The 17,827-nt window shown below is 30.2% G+C and overlaps 1 protein-coding gene across 1 annotated transcript in view; it reads right to left on the bottom strand.

Moving 5' to 3' along the window:
* Positions 1-17,827, bottom strand: part of rt (Protein O-mannosyltransferase rt) — a 49,007-nt gene continuing 31,180 nt past the window's right edge. The window contains 8 exon segments of the mRNA XM_076460321.1: positions 1-3,564; positions 7,543-7,717; positions 8,120-8,246; positions 9,221-9,337; positions 12,353-12,453; positions 13,189-13,303; positions 13,945-14,037; positions 16,598-16,694. Of these exon segments, the coding sequence (XP_076316436.1) occupies positions 3,378-3,564; positions 7,543-7,717; positions 8,120-8,246; positions 9,221-9,337; positions 12,353-12,453; positions 13,189-13,303; positions 13,945-14,037; positions 16,598-16,694 (1,012 nt within the window). The 3' untranslated portion in view covers positions 1-3,377.

A 17,827-nucleotide genomic window follows, 5' to 3' on the forward strand; every position in this document is an offset into this window, starting at 1 on the left:
TTTCTTATGTTTAGTAAATAATTTATTTTCCACCACCATCACCTCTGAAACATTTTTTTGGAAAAACAAACAATGACATCGTTTAATTTTTGTTACTTCTACCATCTCTTATTAGTTCCCTTGTTTCAACTCCTTTATAGCCAGTTATACTATATATTCCCTAAGAAACTATCAGGCTGATCCCTCCTAGGACTTTCCACAATTAAATGAACCATAATTTTTTTACGGTTACTCACACTGCATGTTTACTTGTAAGTGTAACGAAGATTATTACTACACTGATAGTTTGGCACATACACAGAAACAGGTCAACTAAACAGAAATAATTATCACTGGTAAACTCCTAACAAAATTTGAAAATCCAATTTTCTTTTTTTCATTTGATAACATCTTTATAAACCAAGTTTTAAATTTTACATCAAGATTAATTTTTATAATACATATTCAAATCTCATGCTTCATTTTTATACCATAAAATTCAGGTGTCAAAGTTTAAAATGTCCACATAAACCATTGTCAAAACCATTAGAGTAGTATGCTTTAGGCCTTTTACTCCAACAATTCTACTTTCACTGTATGTGTTATCAAACTGTCCATTTCTTTCTTCATATTAATGAGCACTACACCACTTTTAAACTGGTTATAAAAATTTGTAAATATTTCAAGGAAAATGAGTATGCATGTATTAATTTCTTATCTTTTGAGATTCCATGTTAAATTAAGCCACTTATTGATAACTTTGATCAGCCTAGACCCACGGTATGAGAAATACGTTTGTACTTTGATTTCTAAAATCTGACAAAAGTTCACAAAATACATTCTTCACCTAGCACATGTAATACCTTCACCGTACATTAAGAAAGAGTTAGGTTACAGAAAGGCTAAGGCAGTCTCTAACAAAGTTTTCACTGTCATACAGGCAGGTCGTCAGACCAGCCGTATAATGTTTTTTGTCATCTTTGTGGAAATTGTTCACTAACGTGAAATAAATAAATTACAGTTTATTTGTTAAGAAGAAAAATAAAATATTGTTGAAAGAAAAAAATATATATAAATTTCAGAACAACTTATTAATACCACACATACCATAGCTAATTAGCCATACAAAAGTTATATATATAAATATACCCAACATATTATTCCACATAATCAAAACACACTGTATTTTAAATAACTCCACAAACGTATAGCTATCACAAAATAAACATTTGTTTGTCCAATGCTCTATGAATTTCCAAAATTGAACGACCTTTCCAAAACAGCTGCTTCCTCTGAATTTTTTGATAGACAAACAAGTGAATATTTGACTTGTTCACAAGAAAGAGAGTAGAATTGAGTAAGAAACAAACAAACTCCAAGTTCCCCTACATGATGGGTCATCCACAAATTGAGGTTCCTCAAAGGTACCTTTAGTAACTGAAAAGATTCAGTTAAATAAAAAATAAGAACAATCTTTTAATTAATTTTAATTTATTACTGTTAGGAAAACAATTTTTCCTTGTATACAGAAAAAAATTAGTTTTATATGCAGGCTGTTTCCATAGGTTCAAACCTATATTTTATTACTGTGGCTGAACCTGAAAGTGAGAGGTTCAGTCTAAGATTGTGGTTTCATTATCTTGAAAGAACAAGACATTTTTATATCTTCTCACAATCTTCTGATACACTTCTGTCCCAAAGCATATTAAATCAGTACAGATATGTATAATATTAAACAAATAGCATCAACTAATTTTATTTTCTGAATAGTGATTTTACTCTGTACATAAGTAAAGCATCACAGATTCCAGAGTATTACTTCAGAAACTTCAAGAGTCATGCTGCAGAAAACATTCACTTAGTTCAACTATAAGATGCCCCAAAGTATCAAATATTGAAATTTTATTATTACTATTACAAATCAAAGTCAGAATAACATAAGATATAAAATACTTTATTGGGTTCTAGCTACTGCAGTAAGTAGAACATTTGGCATATTCAAACACCTAGATATATCTTAACCACGGCTACACCTTCAAAAGGGATGGATTGTAACTATAATTAAACAATGATACGAATCGAAACAGAGATTCCTCCAATGATGTTAAACATTACACACAAATACCAAAACAGCTTCTAAACAATACCTCATAAAAAGAAACCTGCATCTCAATAGGTCATTAATTTAATGTATATTATTTTCAATACTGACTGTTTACAGAATATTGTACAGCTAAACACTATAAAAGATACAAATTTGTATAAAATACAACATTAAAAAATGTGGTTGAGTACTGCAAAGTTAACCATCTGGTTCTCATGTCACTTTAATATAACCATCTTTGTTGGTAACGATATACTTTTTTCTGTATGTTTCAGTAAGTTCTAAAATACCTAAGTTGTTTGCAAGTATTATAGATAAATGGACAAAATAAACACTTCTGGAAACAACAAATAAAGCTAAACAACATAATACTTCTATGCATAGCCAGCATAAATATAAATAAATGCTGTTTAGTAATCATTTCAAGCTTCTATCTTTGAAGTATTTAAAGATACTTTATAAAGATAATTTCAAATGTTTCAAAATGTAAATTAAACAAGCAAGTGTGAGGTCACTTAATTTGTTCCTTTATGGAAGTATTACTCAGGAAAACTTTTTTTCCCCACTGTTTAGCACTCTCAAACATCCAGTCATGGACATTATTTTCGCAACACTTAAACATAAAAAAATTATTAATTTCAATTATAAATGTTTCTGTTCTTAGCATTTTTAAACAACTGCTGTAAGCTTGAGAACCAGATTAACTTTGCATAATGAAAGCAAAAATGTGAAGTGCAATCTTTATGTGGTGAATGAATAGAAAAAAAAATACTTAAAAATATATATCTATTAACAAGAAAATCTTCACAAAATTCATTCTTATGCACATTTCAGGCTAATACCCAATACTGCAAAAGATTATACCTAAATTCAGTGACACATTGTATGTGTATGGAGAATTTAAAGACAGAGTAAAAAAAAACACACGACACAACCCCATGTTTACACCACTAAACATTGTACGTGTACGAAAATGTGGAACACAGAATCCAACATACAATACCTCCCTGTCTTTGTAATATTTATATTCAGGTGACACAGGAGTAGTTAACGTATTGTTTGGCAGCAGAAAAAGTTCTAGTAAATGTAACAGAAAACAAACTATATTAAGTATATGAATGGGTTTCACAGCAAACAGAAAGTCAGTGAAAAACACATCTGCTTCCTGACAGATGTCAATGACCAGGTAGGGAATATATTATTTTTCCAATACCCTACACATTTAAATTCTTTTTTATAATGTAAGATACTTAAAAATATTATCAGAAAACAAAAATTGAAAACCAGCATAATCTCAACTGCGATGGATGATGAAATCCCAAGTGTCCTTCCATTTCAGATCCACAACTTGTTGAGCTGATAGTGGAGTCCTTCCATAGCTGAAAACACTGAAGTTCCAGAACACATGCAAAGCACTGAATAACCATGCAAATATGGTGATGTAAAACAATCTTCTTAGCATTCTTGACTTGACGGTGTAGCTAAAATATATTAAAACAGTTCATAAAAGATACCCAACATAGCAAGGTTTCATTACAAAAGAATAAAAAATATTACAACTATTCACAGTGAAAACAAATATACAGGTTTCTTATTGATTTAAAACTATAAACATAAGTTAACCAGAACAATTATCCATGAACATTAACCCTTTTGCTATAGGCTTATTATAATATACAAGTGTTCATCTACACGTTTGATACAACACGTGTATCTTCATAAAATTTGGTAAACATTTAGTAAATATTACAAGAACATTGTATACCAAATTCTGATTTTTTTTAATGAAATACTTTTACTAAAGATTTCTTAGTTAAAGTAGAGTCTGTTTTGTTACAAGTCTGAATGCAAAGTGATTTCATGTTATGATTAAAAGAATTATTCCTTGTCCCCAAAATCTCATTGGTGTAATCTCTAAAATCTCCTAAATACATTTCAAATGTTTGTTTTCAGTAATACTTTATATTTTATATACTCTATGTGTGGTTTGTCACATGATCAACTTCATAACTGTCATACAAAATAGGAAATAAATATAAATTATGCTTTTTTCATGCTACAATGACATGTTATAACACAAAAACAGAAATGTTTAGTCTAAGTCGCTTAAGTTTCTTAATGCTAGACATTAACATATATATTTTTTATTATATTGACCTTCCAGTCATACCTACCTAACATTACATAACTTGCATTTGTGTGGTGCACATGCACTCATGTTACGTATCCAGTAATATAAAACTGGCCTTTAGTCTTCTATCTTGGCTGTGTTTTAGTGGACTAGTATCTTGCAATATACAGTCACATTTCACTAATTATGCACTATATATATGTATATAGATTATTACTATTTAGAAATAAATTATTAAACTTACTGTTTTTATATATAGAAAAATGACGTAAGACAAATAATAATCTGTCTTGTTATGATATTTGTACTCTGTTGCTGCTGGACAACAGAGGTTGCTAAGTCTTTTAAAATTTTGCACATGAAGGATATCAAACAAAATTTTTTTAGGTTTTATATAAACAGTTAAATAACAAAAAAATTCATAAACAACTACACTGATAACAGAATTCCACTATAATTTATTTAAGTTTACTTACTAAGATGTATTTAGATTTAAAAAAATATGAAACTTCGAGCAGACTAAAGACAACACTCACCTCATTGAAATCTTGAATCAAAAGAATGTTGTAGCATTTTCAAAAATTAAAATGGCAGGGAAAACCACTCTTGAGACATTCTAAGCTGTTGATTGGTTATTCACATGTCATATGTATATAAGGGTCCATTTCCAAAATTGTAAAGAAGTGGGCCACTGTGTTTGATTCAGAACATAAACCATATCTCAGCAAAATAAAAAGATAAGAGGTTCTTATTTTATATTCTAGCTTGTCACTATTAGTAATCTGAGTTCCTAAGTTGTACAAAATTACAGACTTAGTATTTTCACATCACAAACATCTAATCCTAACCTGTGCTGCATTTAACATACCACATGACTCACTAAAATTTATATTTAGGTGTGTTCTTTTAATATTTACTTTTAAATTAGGAAATTAACTCATATGTAATATTAAAGTTTGAATTATAATCTACAATTTGATTCCAAACTTATTGACATAAATGTAATAAATAGTAGTTCAATAAAATGTTGAATGCAAGTCAACAAATGCAATGACATGACCTTTGACTTGTGACCCTTCATGGAAGAGTTAATTGACATCATGTGAACTAACTGACTGATCAACTGTCATGAAATGAATCACAGTTGGTCTTACTGTTTATTACTATTTTTGATTGTTGCATTATAAAGGAATTATTGCTATTATGTTTGTTTTTTGTTGAGCACAAAGCTACATAATGGGTTATCTGTGCTCTGCCCTCTGCAATTATTGAAACCCAGTTTTACTCATGCACAGCCTGGTGATTTAAGTCAGAAAGGATTCTAACCAGAATCACAAGGGAGTTGCCTCATAATTCGAGTTTCAAGAATTTGATTCCCCACTTTCACTAAACTTTACCATCCTGTCTTTTCTGCAACAAAGTTCTGCCTTGTCACTAATTTTGAACTACTGACTAGAGGCACAGACACTGTCTGGCAGCACTTACCATGAACTCTTGGGTTACTCTTTTGTTGTCACTTATTGGAGAACCTGTACCATGGTTGAACAAAAACTGTACTAATCACGTGATTTACTAATGAGCTTATTGGTTAATCAGTTACCAAATAGCCAGCTCTATTATCCAGTTGGTCAGGTTTTTCGATACATTAGTTTCCTTCACATATCACTGCTACAAATAATTTTTTCCCATAGCAGTTGATTACAAGATAGTGGTGATAAAACAAACCTTCTTAACAGATTTACATGCTCTTTAACACTAATTAGCTACAAATACTAAATGACTACAAGTTCACAATAATCACTGGTTGGTACTTCAATTGGATGGAGTACTAAACATATTATTCTTTTTTGAAAAAGTAACCACATAAACTTAGTTACAACATTACTTGTATAACATAACCTTGTGGCACACCTTTCATAAATAAACAACTGTTAAATATAATTTTACTTCTGTTGAATTAATACTGCTGAATTTATATTCTTACTCGCTAATATTCCTGTTCAACACCAAAAAAACTCGTAGGCTTTAGGGGGGGGGGGTTGGAAAACAAATCTAATCCAAGTATTATGGGAAGATAAAATAAAAAGTTTAGATATGAAAAAAAAGGCAGACAGATAACACTTATTCTTTATATATATAAAGATTGTGTATGTTATTGGGTTGAGGAATAATTCGTGAGTGTTTTTTCAAGTTAAAAAATATATTCATAAATGAAACGCTTTCACAAAATATTTCATGTCATTTGGTAGATAATTTTTTGCTCTAATAGATGGTGTGTTTGATTTTCATATGTCTTTAATTTTTGCTTTCATTTTCAGCTCATTAAATGGACTGTCAAGTGGACAAAATCGAGCATTTTCGACACCATCTGCTTTTCGCATTTAATTTCTTGCAATTTCGTTTAAAACAATGCATACTATATACCTAGGTATTACATGAAATAAAGTATCATAATAAATGTTTTGGGTGTAATGTGTTCATGCATTGAAGTATTGTATAGTCTTGCATGTAATGCTTGAATGAAATTATTTAAAAATGCTCACGAATTATTCCTCAACCTAATATGTTAAAACAATTTTGGTACCTCACCACAATGTTACTATGTTGTCATGATGTCTAGTCATGTACTATTTGACAACTGTGCATCTCGACAACAGCCCTGCAGCATATTTTCCTTTGAAAAAAGACCATTTTTAATGCTGACATGTTCAAAGTGCACTACACCTTTCTGCTTGCTTTCTATAATCCATATAGTATCTGTTGATGAAGGTTTCCAAATACCTATTACTACGATACAACTTCATGCAGATCCACAAGTGCTGCATCCAGCAACTTCATCAGTGTGAGTTTGTATGCCTTAATGTGAATACCCATTTCATTCTATACCTGCTTAAGGTATGCAATGATTTAATGGATATACTGCAGAAGAAACCCATGTAACCACAAAATTGTGTGTGTGTAAATCCTCACTTGTTAAATGGTAAAGCATTTTGTTTATTACAGCTTGTTGTAGGTCTCTTACTGGAAGATATCAAGTTAATCTGTCTTCATTTGTTTTTCAATGTCACTAAGTAAAAAATATATCTCATCTTAAAAAATTCGAAATATTTGACCTCAACTCCTCTTTCTGATGGCACCTTACTACCTAGAAAACACCAAACAATGTCAAACTGCAGTTCTGAGGCATCCTGTTCTATCATGACTTTACATTATCTGTGTTGTCATGTTACTCGGTGATCTGTGTGTTCAAAATAATTTAAATACAACACATTCAACCCTCTGTAGAATGGTAAACAAGTAAGGTTCTTTAAAAGTTTTATTCGCTTACTTGAACAAGAAAATCAGGTGTTCTATAAGGCCAACAAACAGTAACAGTTTGTACAAAAATGCTGGAAGGTAATGGTGCAGAAAGAGTGTACGATCGGCAAAAAAATAGGGCAGGAAGTGAAGAAGATAACCAATCAGAAATAGCTTCCCAATTACACAGAACTTTTCCCACATATCTGAAAGATTAAAAAAAATAATTCGTTAATATTTTGTGCATTAAGACTGAAGAAAAAAGTTTGATAAAAATGTATACAAATGTAAATAAAACATCAAATATTATTGCTACACGTATTCTGTTAAATTATATATTTCCTATGTAAAATTATTAAGATACATTTTATGTTTTACAAGTTCAAAAAATATGGAGTAAGCAATGAAATTTCATGATATTATTTGAATACAATTCCCACAAAAAATTAGTTATGATTACAAAGTATGCAATTATGTAACAAAAAAATAAAATGACCTTACCAAAAAGAAACTGAATCAAAATGTTTAAGTGTGAGAATTACAAAATTATAATAAATCTTAATGGAAAAGATATATATGTTCTAAATATGATCAAGACAAGTCCAGACCTTCAGGGATGTCGTAACATGCCCGTCGACGTCTAAGTAGGTAGAAGTGAAATATTGTCAGGTATAAGACTATTCCCAACGTTGCTGAATACCATATCACTACATTTCCTATCAGATGAATCTGTGCCTTTTGAGGAAGAAAAACGTTGTATATACATATAATACACATTTAATTTGAAGAACTTATAATTACTGATTAAGCTAATTAAACTGTGATATTAGAACAGTACCATTCTATTTATGCTAATCAGATAATCATTAGCTTAATAACAATTATGTAATGAGATTAATTGGTACAATTGTGGCTTATGTTAAATTAAGTCAAGTTTTATCGTCTGTAGGCTTAAGCTCACAAAAATCATAAATTCTTGTTAGTTATATAAATGTAAATAAATAGCAGTTCAGGTATTATGTATCAGAAACAGTGACTCTAAACCTTAACCACAATGGTTGCTAGGGTTGTATTAGAACAATAAATATGATGGCTGAAACAAGTTTCAGTATATCCAAAAACTAAATATTAGTAGATTGTTAACATATATTCTGGACACCCTATAATATATATATATATATATATATATATACACACACAGTGAATACTTTAAAAAAAATTTTATAGTTTGCAGAACTACACCAGTCTAAACAGATAAAATGAGCTTCTAATACAACAATGTGCATAATAACTTTAAGACTTTAAAACTATCATTTATATAAATATCGGTAACTGTCGTTGTTTTAGCTTAGATTTGTACTTTGTTCTAAGTCTGTAAACTTATCACTGACCCATTTTTGGATATAAATATTAACTTACACTCATGATATGATAAGGAGAAACATTTTGTGCTAAAATATATTAGTATACCTGAAATTTTATGTCCATAAATTGTAAAAATTAATAATAATTTCACACTCATTAATGAAGTATATTAACCAACTCAGGTTAAACTTGCATGAAGATATAACACATGAAAAACTTTATTATGTTTATCACATGTCAAAGAATATTAATTAAGTAAAATAATCATATTCTGTGTCTCAGAAAGAGTCAGAAGCTAAAACACCATACGGTTAAAAAGCCTGGCATGCTTTAAAGCAACTTACATTGCTGTGTGGGCTAATCCAGTAGGCAATACCCCGGCTAAGAAATGGCCACTCCATTGGATCACTACTATACATGTGATCTTGAACGTTTTCTTGGTTCACTGTTAACATTTTAACCTAAAATAAAACATTATGTAATTACAAAGTATTAAATACTGCATATGATTGATAGAAAAACTAATTATAATAAGTTTGTGTGATAATTATGGAAAATTTATACCAAGGCATTCTACAAGAGAAAAACAGTTTTTCCAGTATTATCTCTTCTGGTTTTTTCAAGATGCATACACCACCTGAGATAAAGATCTAATGGTGCAGATAACCAAAATTAGTACAGTATACAGGCCTTGACCTTAGCTTTTGAAGGCACTAGCAAACTATTGCTAGTTCTTCTATTTCTCACTGGATGATTCAGGACATACTAGTAACAACATTATTTTTTCTATAACTGCATCATTATTAACTATTTTATAAAATAAATGTTAATAAATATAAATCTACATATCCTATTAATGTGTAATAAATCTTCTGTGCTCCGTTTCTCTCTCAAATGTTTTGAATACCAAAACTCGATTTACTTGCATGTAACAAAGTTTTTAATTTTAATTACTTCATAAAGAATGCTGGTGTCAGGGAGGTACTAAAGTAACTAGGCCATGAACATCTGGATTGATAAATTCTACAGTATCCCACTACTGGTGATCATGCTATACTGAATCAACATATTTTATTATTAAAAGTGAAAATTTAAACATCAAAAGCTAACAAATCACAGAAGCCAATAGGCCTGTCATCACTGACTATTAAAAAATAATGTGGAAGAACACACCCACCATGCTAGTGGTTAAAACTGCATTGCAGAAATTAGATGGTGCGAGTCTAACCAGCTGGTTCGCTTGCTAATTGCTTTAGCAACCAATCGAATGAGTTGAAGTTGTAGCCTTGTCATCCTCATTCCTTGATTAGCCATACAGCTCAAATGAGGATTGATAAACTGCCATGGCACTGATGCATAAAGCAGAAAATTGGAGTAATCTTTTATATTCAATTTCTTGCAATGTAAAATAACTGACCTGCATAAATTAATGGTATTTCAAAACTTTATAGTAAGAATATAAGCTTTCCTTATTAAAGTGTACTAACAATTTTTTCTAGCACCCTCTGTGTTTTATTAACTAACTTACAACTAATGAGCAATTTGTCAGTTTTATACAGTTAATTTGTAGCCTTGATATATTGTTTGTAGCCACAAATTAAATAAAAATCATCAAAATCATGTGCCAATCAAAATGATTACAGAATATCATTTGTTGCTCTAAATGAGATTTGAAAAACAAATCCACAAGCAACGTTAGCGTAAAATAATCATAAACAAACACACATCCAAGTTCATGCAACTTAACCCAAAACACTTTTTTCTTAGAGTTTTATTTTTAAATAATACATTCTTTCAAGCACAGCTTAAAGATATCATTGCCACCATCTTACTTTGCTCTGAATTTAGAAATTTAAAATGTACAAAACAATTTATCTTATGATTTATCAAACAGGGTTTCCAATTTTTGAGCACTAAAATGTCTTAACAGTGGCATAGCTAGGAGGAAAAAGGGAGTACACATCTGTCCCCAGGTGCAGCATCGAGGGTGGGGGCACCAAATTGATGTTATATAATTAGGAATTATGGCTTACACTTTGTCACGAGGGGGCATGAAAACTGACTTTGTCCCCAGGCACTGAAAACCCTAGCTACACAACTGTGTCTTAATAAAAGTTTTGAAAATAAAATTAAAAGAATGAAAATGAACAATAACTTTTAATTAGAACAAAAATGCTCAACCTTTTGTGAGAATTTAGTTGTTGTTTTTTAAGAGGGTAATAACTAGTCTTAATACTATGATTTTAAGGTCTAACAAAATATAATCTTTCAAGTCCCATTTTCTGACCATGTTTGAGCTTTTATTTCATTGAGATAATGATATGCTTTATAAGTTAAATACAATGATAACATGATTTTTCAAATTGTAGTAAAGTTTTTAACTCAAGAGTATCAAAATAGGTTGGGAAATCTTAATTAGAAAAATATTTTTACTGGGTTTTATTAAATTTCAATTACTTGCCTTTTATATCAGAATGGTAGTTTTATGTAAAACTATTTAGTTTGACCAGCTTTTCTTAACTTCATGTTATAAATATATCTGACTGGGATATGCCAGTCAATTTGTTTCATTCATCATACAATGTACTGATAGTTTCTAAATCCTTTTGTCCTATTGCTGGAAATAAGTAGTCAGCAACTGACTAGCTAACATCTAGTTGGCATATGAAAATCAGCTTGAAATTCTAACTCCTCAAAAAACTGCCTCTCAATATTCTGTGCTTGTTTTTTACTTGATAAAATATGAGTTTATGAGTTTTATTTCCAAACAAGTTCTCATTATCTCTCAATGTGTGAACAGTCAAGAAAAGGGAATTCATAAACACATTTCTGACAGATACAGGGATAATTAACAAGTAGAACTTTTGTAAAAATAAAATTATGACTTTTGTAACAAAATATTCCAGATTTCTAAATTTACTGTTGATGAAATAAACTGTTATAGAAAACTTTTGAGAAAAAGTAGAATCTTCTTTGATAATCAGAGCAACATAAAAGACCAAAGTTACCGATTCTGTTTCACCCAAGACAGATGGCAAATTTTAATTTCTTTTAGCAGTAAACAACAAGATTCTTTTGATTTATTTCAAAGTAAATATCTATCCCTAACTTGCTCTTTAGACATTCTGATATTGCAAAGTAAATATTTACTTCTAACTTGCTCCTTAGTAATTCTGATATTTCAAAGTAAATATTTACCTCTAACTTGCTCTTTAGAAATTCTGATATTTCAAAGTAAATATTTACCTCTAACTTGCTCTTTAGAAATTCTGATATTTCAAAGTAAATATTTACCTCTAACTTGCTCTTTAGAAATTCTGATATTTCAAAGTAAATATTTACCTCTAACGTGCTCTTTAGAAATTCTGAAAATGAAGCTATTAGCTGTTGTTGTTTTTTAACATGAAATAACAGAAACTTGCAAAACATCTTAAACAATAATAAATTACATATTCCAACACCAGTAATTACTTCACCTGTAACTCCCACATTTTTTCAAAAAATGACAACTGAGTTGGCTGAAGAGGAACAAATTCGGCCATTCCCATTTCTCGCTCTCTCTCCTTTTGGTCAGCATCTAAATTGGTGTATGTTTTCAAAATTCAAATTATCTGTCCAAATTTAAAACGTATAAACAACACAATCTGTAAAAAATTTTTACAAATATTAAATAATTGCAGAAAATAATAAATTTTCCTCCTAAAGAGTATACATTAACAAACTTTTGTACCATTAAGACAAATTAGTCAAACTGTTAATTAGCAGCTAAGATAATTACTGCAATATCTGAATATGAAACAGTTTGGTTTGAATTATGTGCAAAGCTATAAGAGGGCTATCTGCACTAGTCATTCCTAATTTACAAGTTAAAGACTAGATAAAGGAAAGGCAGCTAGTCATCACCACCCACTGTTGACTCTTGGGCTACTCTTTTACTAACGAATAGTTTGATTGACAGTTACATTATAATGCCCCCATGGCTAAAAGAGCAAGGAGCTGAGACAATTACTGCAACATCTGAATACAAAATACTTTCATTTGGTTTGAAAGCTACATAAGGGTTATCTGTAACAACCATTCCCAATTTAGCAGTGAAAGACCAGAGGGAAGGCAGTTAGTCATCACCACCCACTTGAACTACTCTTTTATCAATGAATAGTGGGATTGACTATTACACTATAAGGACCCAATGGCAGAAAGGGTGAGCATGTTTGGGGGGATTGGGATGCAAACCAATGATCTGTAGCTTCAAGTCAAGCTCCCTAACCACCTGGCCATACTAAACTGTAAGTGATAAAATATTAAAACATACTCTTTGTATAACGATGCTCTTCCACATTCCACACAGTGTCATCCTGTTTAATGACTCTGTCAGTCACAATTTCATGCTGGTTAAATCCCCATTCAGGCAGCTGTTTTCCACTAAACTAGTGACATGTAAAATGGTAAAAAATTAACACATTTAAATTCACATTAAACATACTGGGTTCCATGTCCTTTACTACTAAAACTATAGTAAAGGTTCCATGTCCTTTACTACTAAAACTATAGTATATATAATATCAAAAATTAGTACTTTCAAACTTAGGATTCAAGATATCAAAGAACTGTGTCTAACTGAAGCAAATGTTGTTATAGACAAAACACATCTCTACTATGTTATCAAAAAATCTAAAGATTCTTTAACTAAATCTACATATGAAATGTAGGCAAATATTAAGAAAAGTGACTTAGTTTTAATAGGCAGTTTCAGGAAATCTCTTCACTAAAAAAATTCATAAGAACTTACCGATTACAGTAGATATTTATATAACTTTGTCCTAAGGTTCAAATCTTTGTTAGTTAGTTTATACTTTTAAACTAAAAATATTGAAAACTAAGACAAAAACTCACATCCATCATTACTTGTACCATTCAAAAAATCAGGAAACCAAATAAGAACACATACTTATTAACAAGGTGTTTTCATAATAAGAACACATACTTATTAAAGTAGTACAAATTGTTTTACTTGTTTTAAATGAGTTTAATACCACATTTTCAAGGAAAATATGGGAGTTAAACATACTTTTAAGGCTTGTGTTGAGTTGACGTGGATAAGCCGAACATGAGAATGAATGGTATGCCACACAGCTCCTTCAGTGTCTTTATTCACTATTTCCTAGAGTTAAAGATAATACTTTTAATATATTAGAGGTATGATCTTATTGTTCTTTTAATAATATATTTTAATCTATTCTCACAATAAAAGTCACGTTTTCTGTCATTTAAATTGTGAGTCAATGAAAAAATATATATTTTCAATTTCTATAGTAAATTTTTTCATTAAGGCTATAATTAAAAGTAACGAACAACGATCAAAATTATTAACTAGGAATGTAATTACTTGTTTGTTTTTAATATTTCATCGTTGGTCACATGACCAACCTCGTAACAATCATAAAAGAAATATAAATTGTTTTTTTTTTTTGTGTGTGCTAGAAGGACTACATATTATAACATGAAAATAGAAATGTTTAGTTAAGTCTTATAACATTATACTTTTATAAATTTTTATTATATTGATTTTCTATTAATGCCTAGCTGACGTTATATAACTTGCAATGAAGTGGTGCACATGCAATTATGTTATCGTATCCAGTGCTAAATATCCAGTTATTTCATAACTTATTTAATAAATAGTAATAATCCATATACATATATACAGTAAAATAAATTAAATGGATTATTACTATTTATAAACAAGTTATAAAACTTATTTTTCTTAAAATATAGAACAATAAACAAAGTAAAACAAATAATTATTTCTTCTAACTACAACCTTTGAACTCAGTTGCTGTTGGATATAGGTTGCTAAGCTTTTTGAAATTTTACACATGGAACATATCAAACAAAATTTTTTTTAGGTCTTATATACTTACAGTTGAATAACCAAAAAACCATAAATAACTATACTGATACCATAGACTTCCACTATAATTTATTAAGCTTAGTAACAAAGCTGTATTTAGGTCTAAAGAAAGTGTGAAACTTCAAACAGACTAAAGACACAACCTACTTCTTTGAAATTTTGGATCAAAAGAACATTGTAGCTTCATCAAAAAAAAACCACTAGAGGAATATTCTGAGCTGTCAATTGCTCATTCACATGTCATATATTGAAGTAAGTATATGTAAGGGACTGTTTCTAAAAACAGAAAGAGGTGAATTGGGCCACTGTGTTTGATTCAGAACATAAACCATATCTCAGCAAAATAAAAAGATATGAGGTTTTTATTTTATATTCTAGCTTGTCAGTATTAGTAATCAGAGTTCCTAATTTTTATGAAATTACAGACTTAGTAATTTGACATCACAAACATCTAATTTTAAACAATGCTGCATTCAACATACCAAGACTCACTAAAATCTGTATTTGAATTTGTTCTTTTAAATTAAGAAATTAATTCGCATATAATATTAAAATTTGAATTATAATCTACAGTTTGATTCCAGACTTACTGATATAAATTCATAAAACAGTAGTTCAATAAAATTTTTAATACAAGTCGACAAATGTGATGACACAACCTTTTGACCTGTGACCCAGCATGAAAGGGTTAATTATTTTGCTATAACCCCACATAGTTAGAGTATAGAAAATGACATAAGATATAAAATCTTACTGAAAACAAACATTTGAAATGTATTTAGGACGTTTTAGACATTACATAAATAACATTTGAGATTTCTGGGACAAAGAACAGTTTTTCGAAATCACAACACGAAATCACTTCACACTCAGACTAGTAACCAAACATACTAGATATTTTCACAAACAAATCGTTCGTAAAATATTTCATTAAAAAATCAGATTTTTTGTGTACAAAAAACATGTAATCTTTATTAAAAGTTTGTATCAAAAGTTATAGAGCAAATACTTAGTGTGTGCAAATGTGTACATGAACTCATCTATATTACACCAAACCCCTTTGTGAAAGAGTTAATATCAATAATTGAACTTTACAGGTTGCAATTTGCATTCTCTCGCTCTCTTTAACCATTCTCGATCTGAGAGTTGGCCGAATAATGAACCCAGTCTTCTCCATCTTTGTCGATCTTTTGCAGCTCGAAGTGCCTGTTCTTGTGTCATTCCTGTCTAAGCTTTGATGTTATCTATCCATGATGTTCTCGGTCATCCTTTTCTCCTCTGTCCTGGTATCGTTTCTTGAATAATATCTTTCTCTAGGCAAGGCTCTGGCTTCTGTACAACATGGCCAAAAAAGGACAACATGCGTCTTCTGACTTCCGGTAGAAATTCCTGCCGAGCTCCTGCTTTTTCCAAAACCCAATCATTTGTTCTTTTCTTTGTGCACAAAACCCAAAAAATCTGTTGCAATCCTTTCATTTCAAATTCTTTTACGAGTTTCTCATCTACTTTTTAAGAATGTGACTTGCATTACGTAAGCATTTATCTATTCACACCTAATAAAACATTCTAGAAAAATAAATTAAATTTCGTTTACATAGCCCTAATTCCCTTTTCTGATTATATCATGCAAACAATCAAATTTCCCATACCGTAATACATACTTTCTACTTCCAGAAACAGTTTGAACTGTAAAAATACGTTGACAAAAGTTGTTAATCAGATACAATTTTAGTCACGTTTAACTACGACAATCCTGCATCCAGACGCTTCTTCAGATTAACTCGACATTCTTTATTCAGATCTTACTTACCACTTTCCACAGGTTCTGTGCAGGAAAAGAAATATTATAGTCAATATAACAGGACACTTCCTGATGCTGAGGAGACATAGGAGCTGCAACATCATGACTGAAATAACCAGATAATAACAAGTAAGAAGATGTAGAAATAATAACAAATAAAACTGATAATATCCAAGTTGTACTTCTTTGTCAACTGTATTAAAATACAACTTTCACAATTCGGATCCAACTTGTAAAAAAGAAACAAAGTATATGGATGATCTCATTCCAGTATTGCATTACCAAGTGATTTATTCGTAATGCCAGAAATTCATGACTCACATTCATACTGTGCTCTTCATGTCCTACGTAACATTAAAGAAAAGATGTCTCAATTTTTCTTTCAGTTTACAACAAAAACACAAGTGATTACTTGAGAGACAAAATAACAAAGTTTAATAAAAAAAAATTAGCATTTTCAAAACAGATGGGACGTGTACATTGCTGGTTCTCTTCTTGTTAATTCCAAGTTTGAGTAGAAACTCTGTTCATTCTACCTCAATGTATAGAATTCATTTAAAACATTTAAGGCTCAATTTTCTTCATTCTGAATCAAATAAAATGTTAACCTTCCTAAGACCAAGTCACATCACAATCACATTAGTGCTAAAATGTTACATTACACTGTGTAAACTTCAACCAGTTTGTTTGTCAAACTAAGATTTATTTTCCATGTTCCAACACACAGTAACAATAAAAGAAATGTGTACAAACATTTTTCTTAATCATACTTTTTAAGTGTCAACATTTTAAATGATAGTGAACCAGTGCACATGGTCTCTGCTAAGAATTGAACAGAACAATCACAGTGAATTAAGTTAGGCCTATCTCATCTACCAATACTTTTTTTTTAGTCACACACTGTATGATTAAATGCTCTGTATCAAAACCAAACATGTAAATGTTTTTATCTTCTAGCCCAATGGTTCCTGAACTGGGCACACAAGACTACCCTCAGGGAAACATCAGAACATGTTTTCTGTAAAACTTCCCTGACACAAAAGAAAGTAAAACTTTCATTTACTAAAATTAATTAGGGCTAAAGAGTGCTGTTCATGGTCGAAAATGTTTTCCAAAGACTAAACTGCAATGAAAGTCCAGTATTTTACATGGTTATCATAGAAACTTTCTATTAAATTATCAAATGAGATTCTTCATCAGCCAGAGTGTCTGATACTGTTCTAACACAATCCTAAAACA

This window comes from Tachypleus tridentatus, chromosome 10 (genome assembly GCF_004210375.1).
Source record: "Tachypleus tridentatus isolate NWPU-2018 chromosome 10, ASM421037v1, whole genome shotgun sequence".
NCBI lineage: Eukaryota > Metazoa > Arthropoda > Merostomata > Xiphosura > Limulidae > Tachypleus > Tachypleus tridentatus.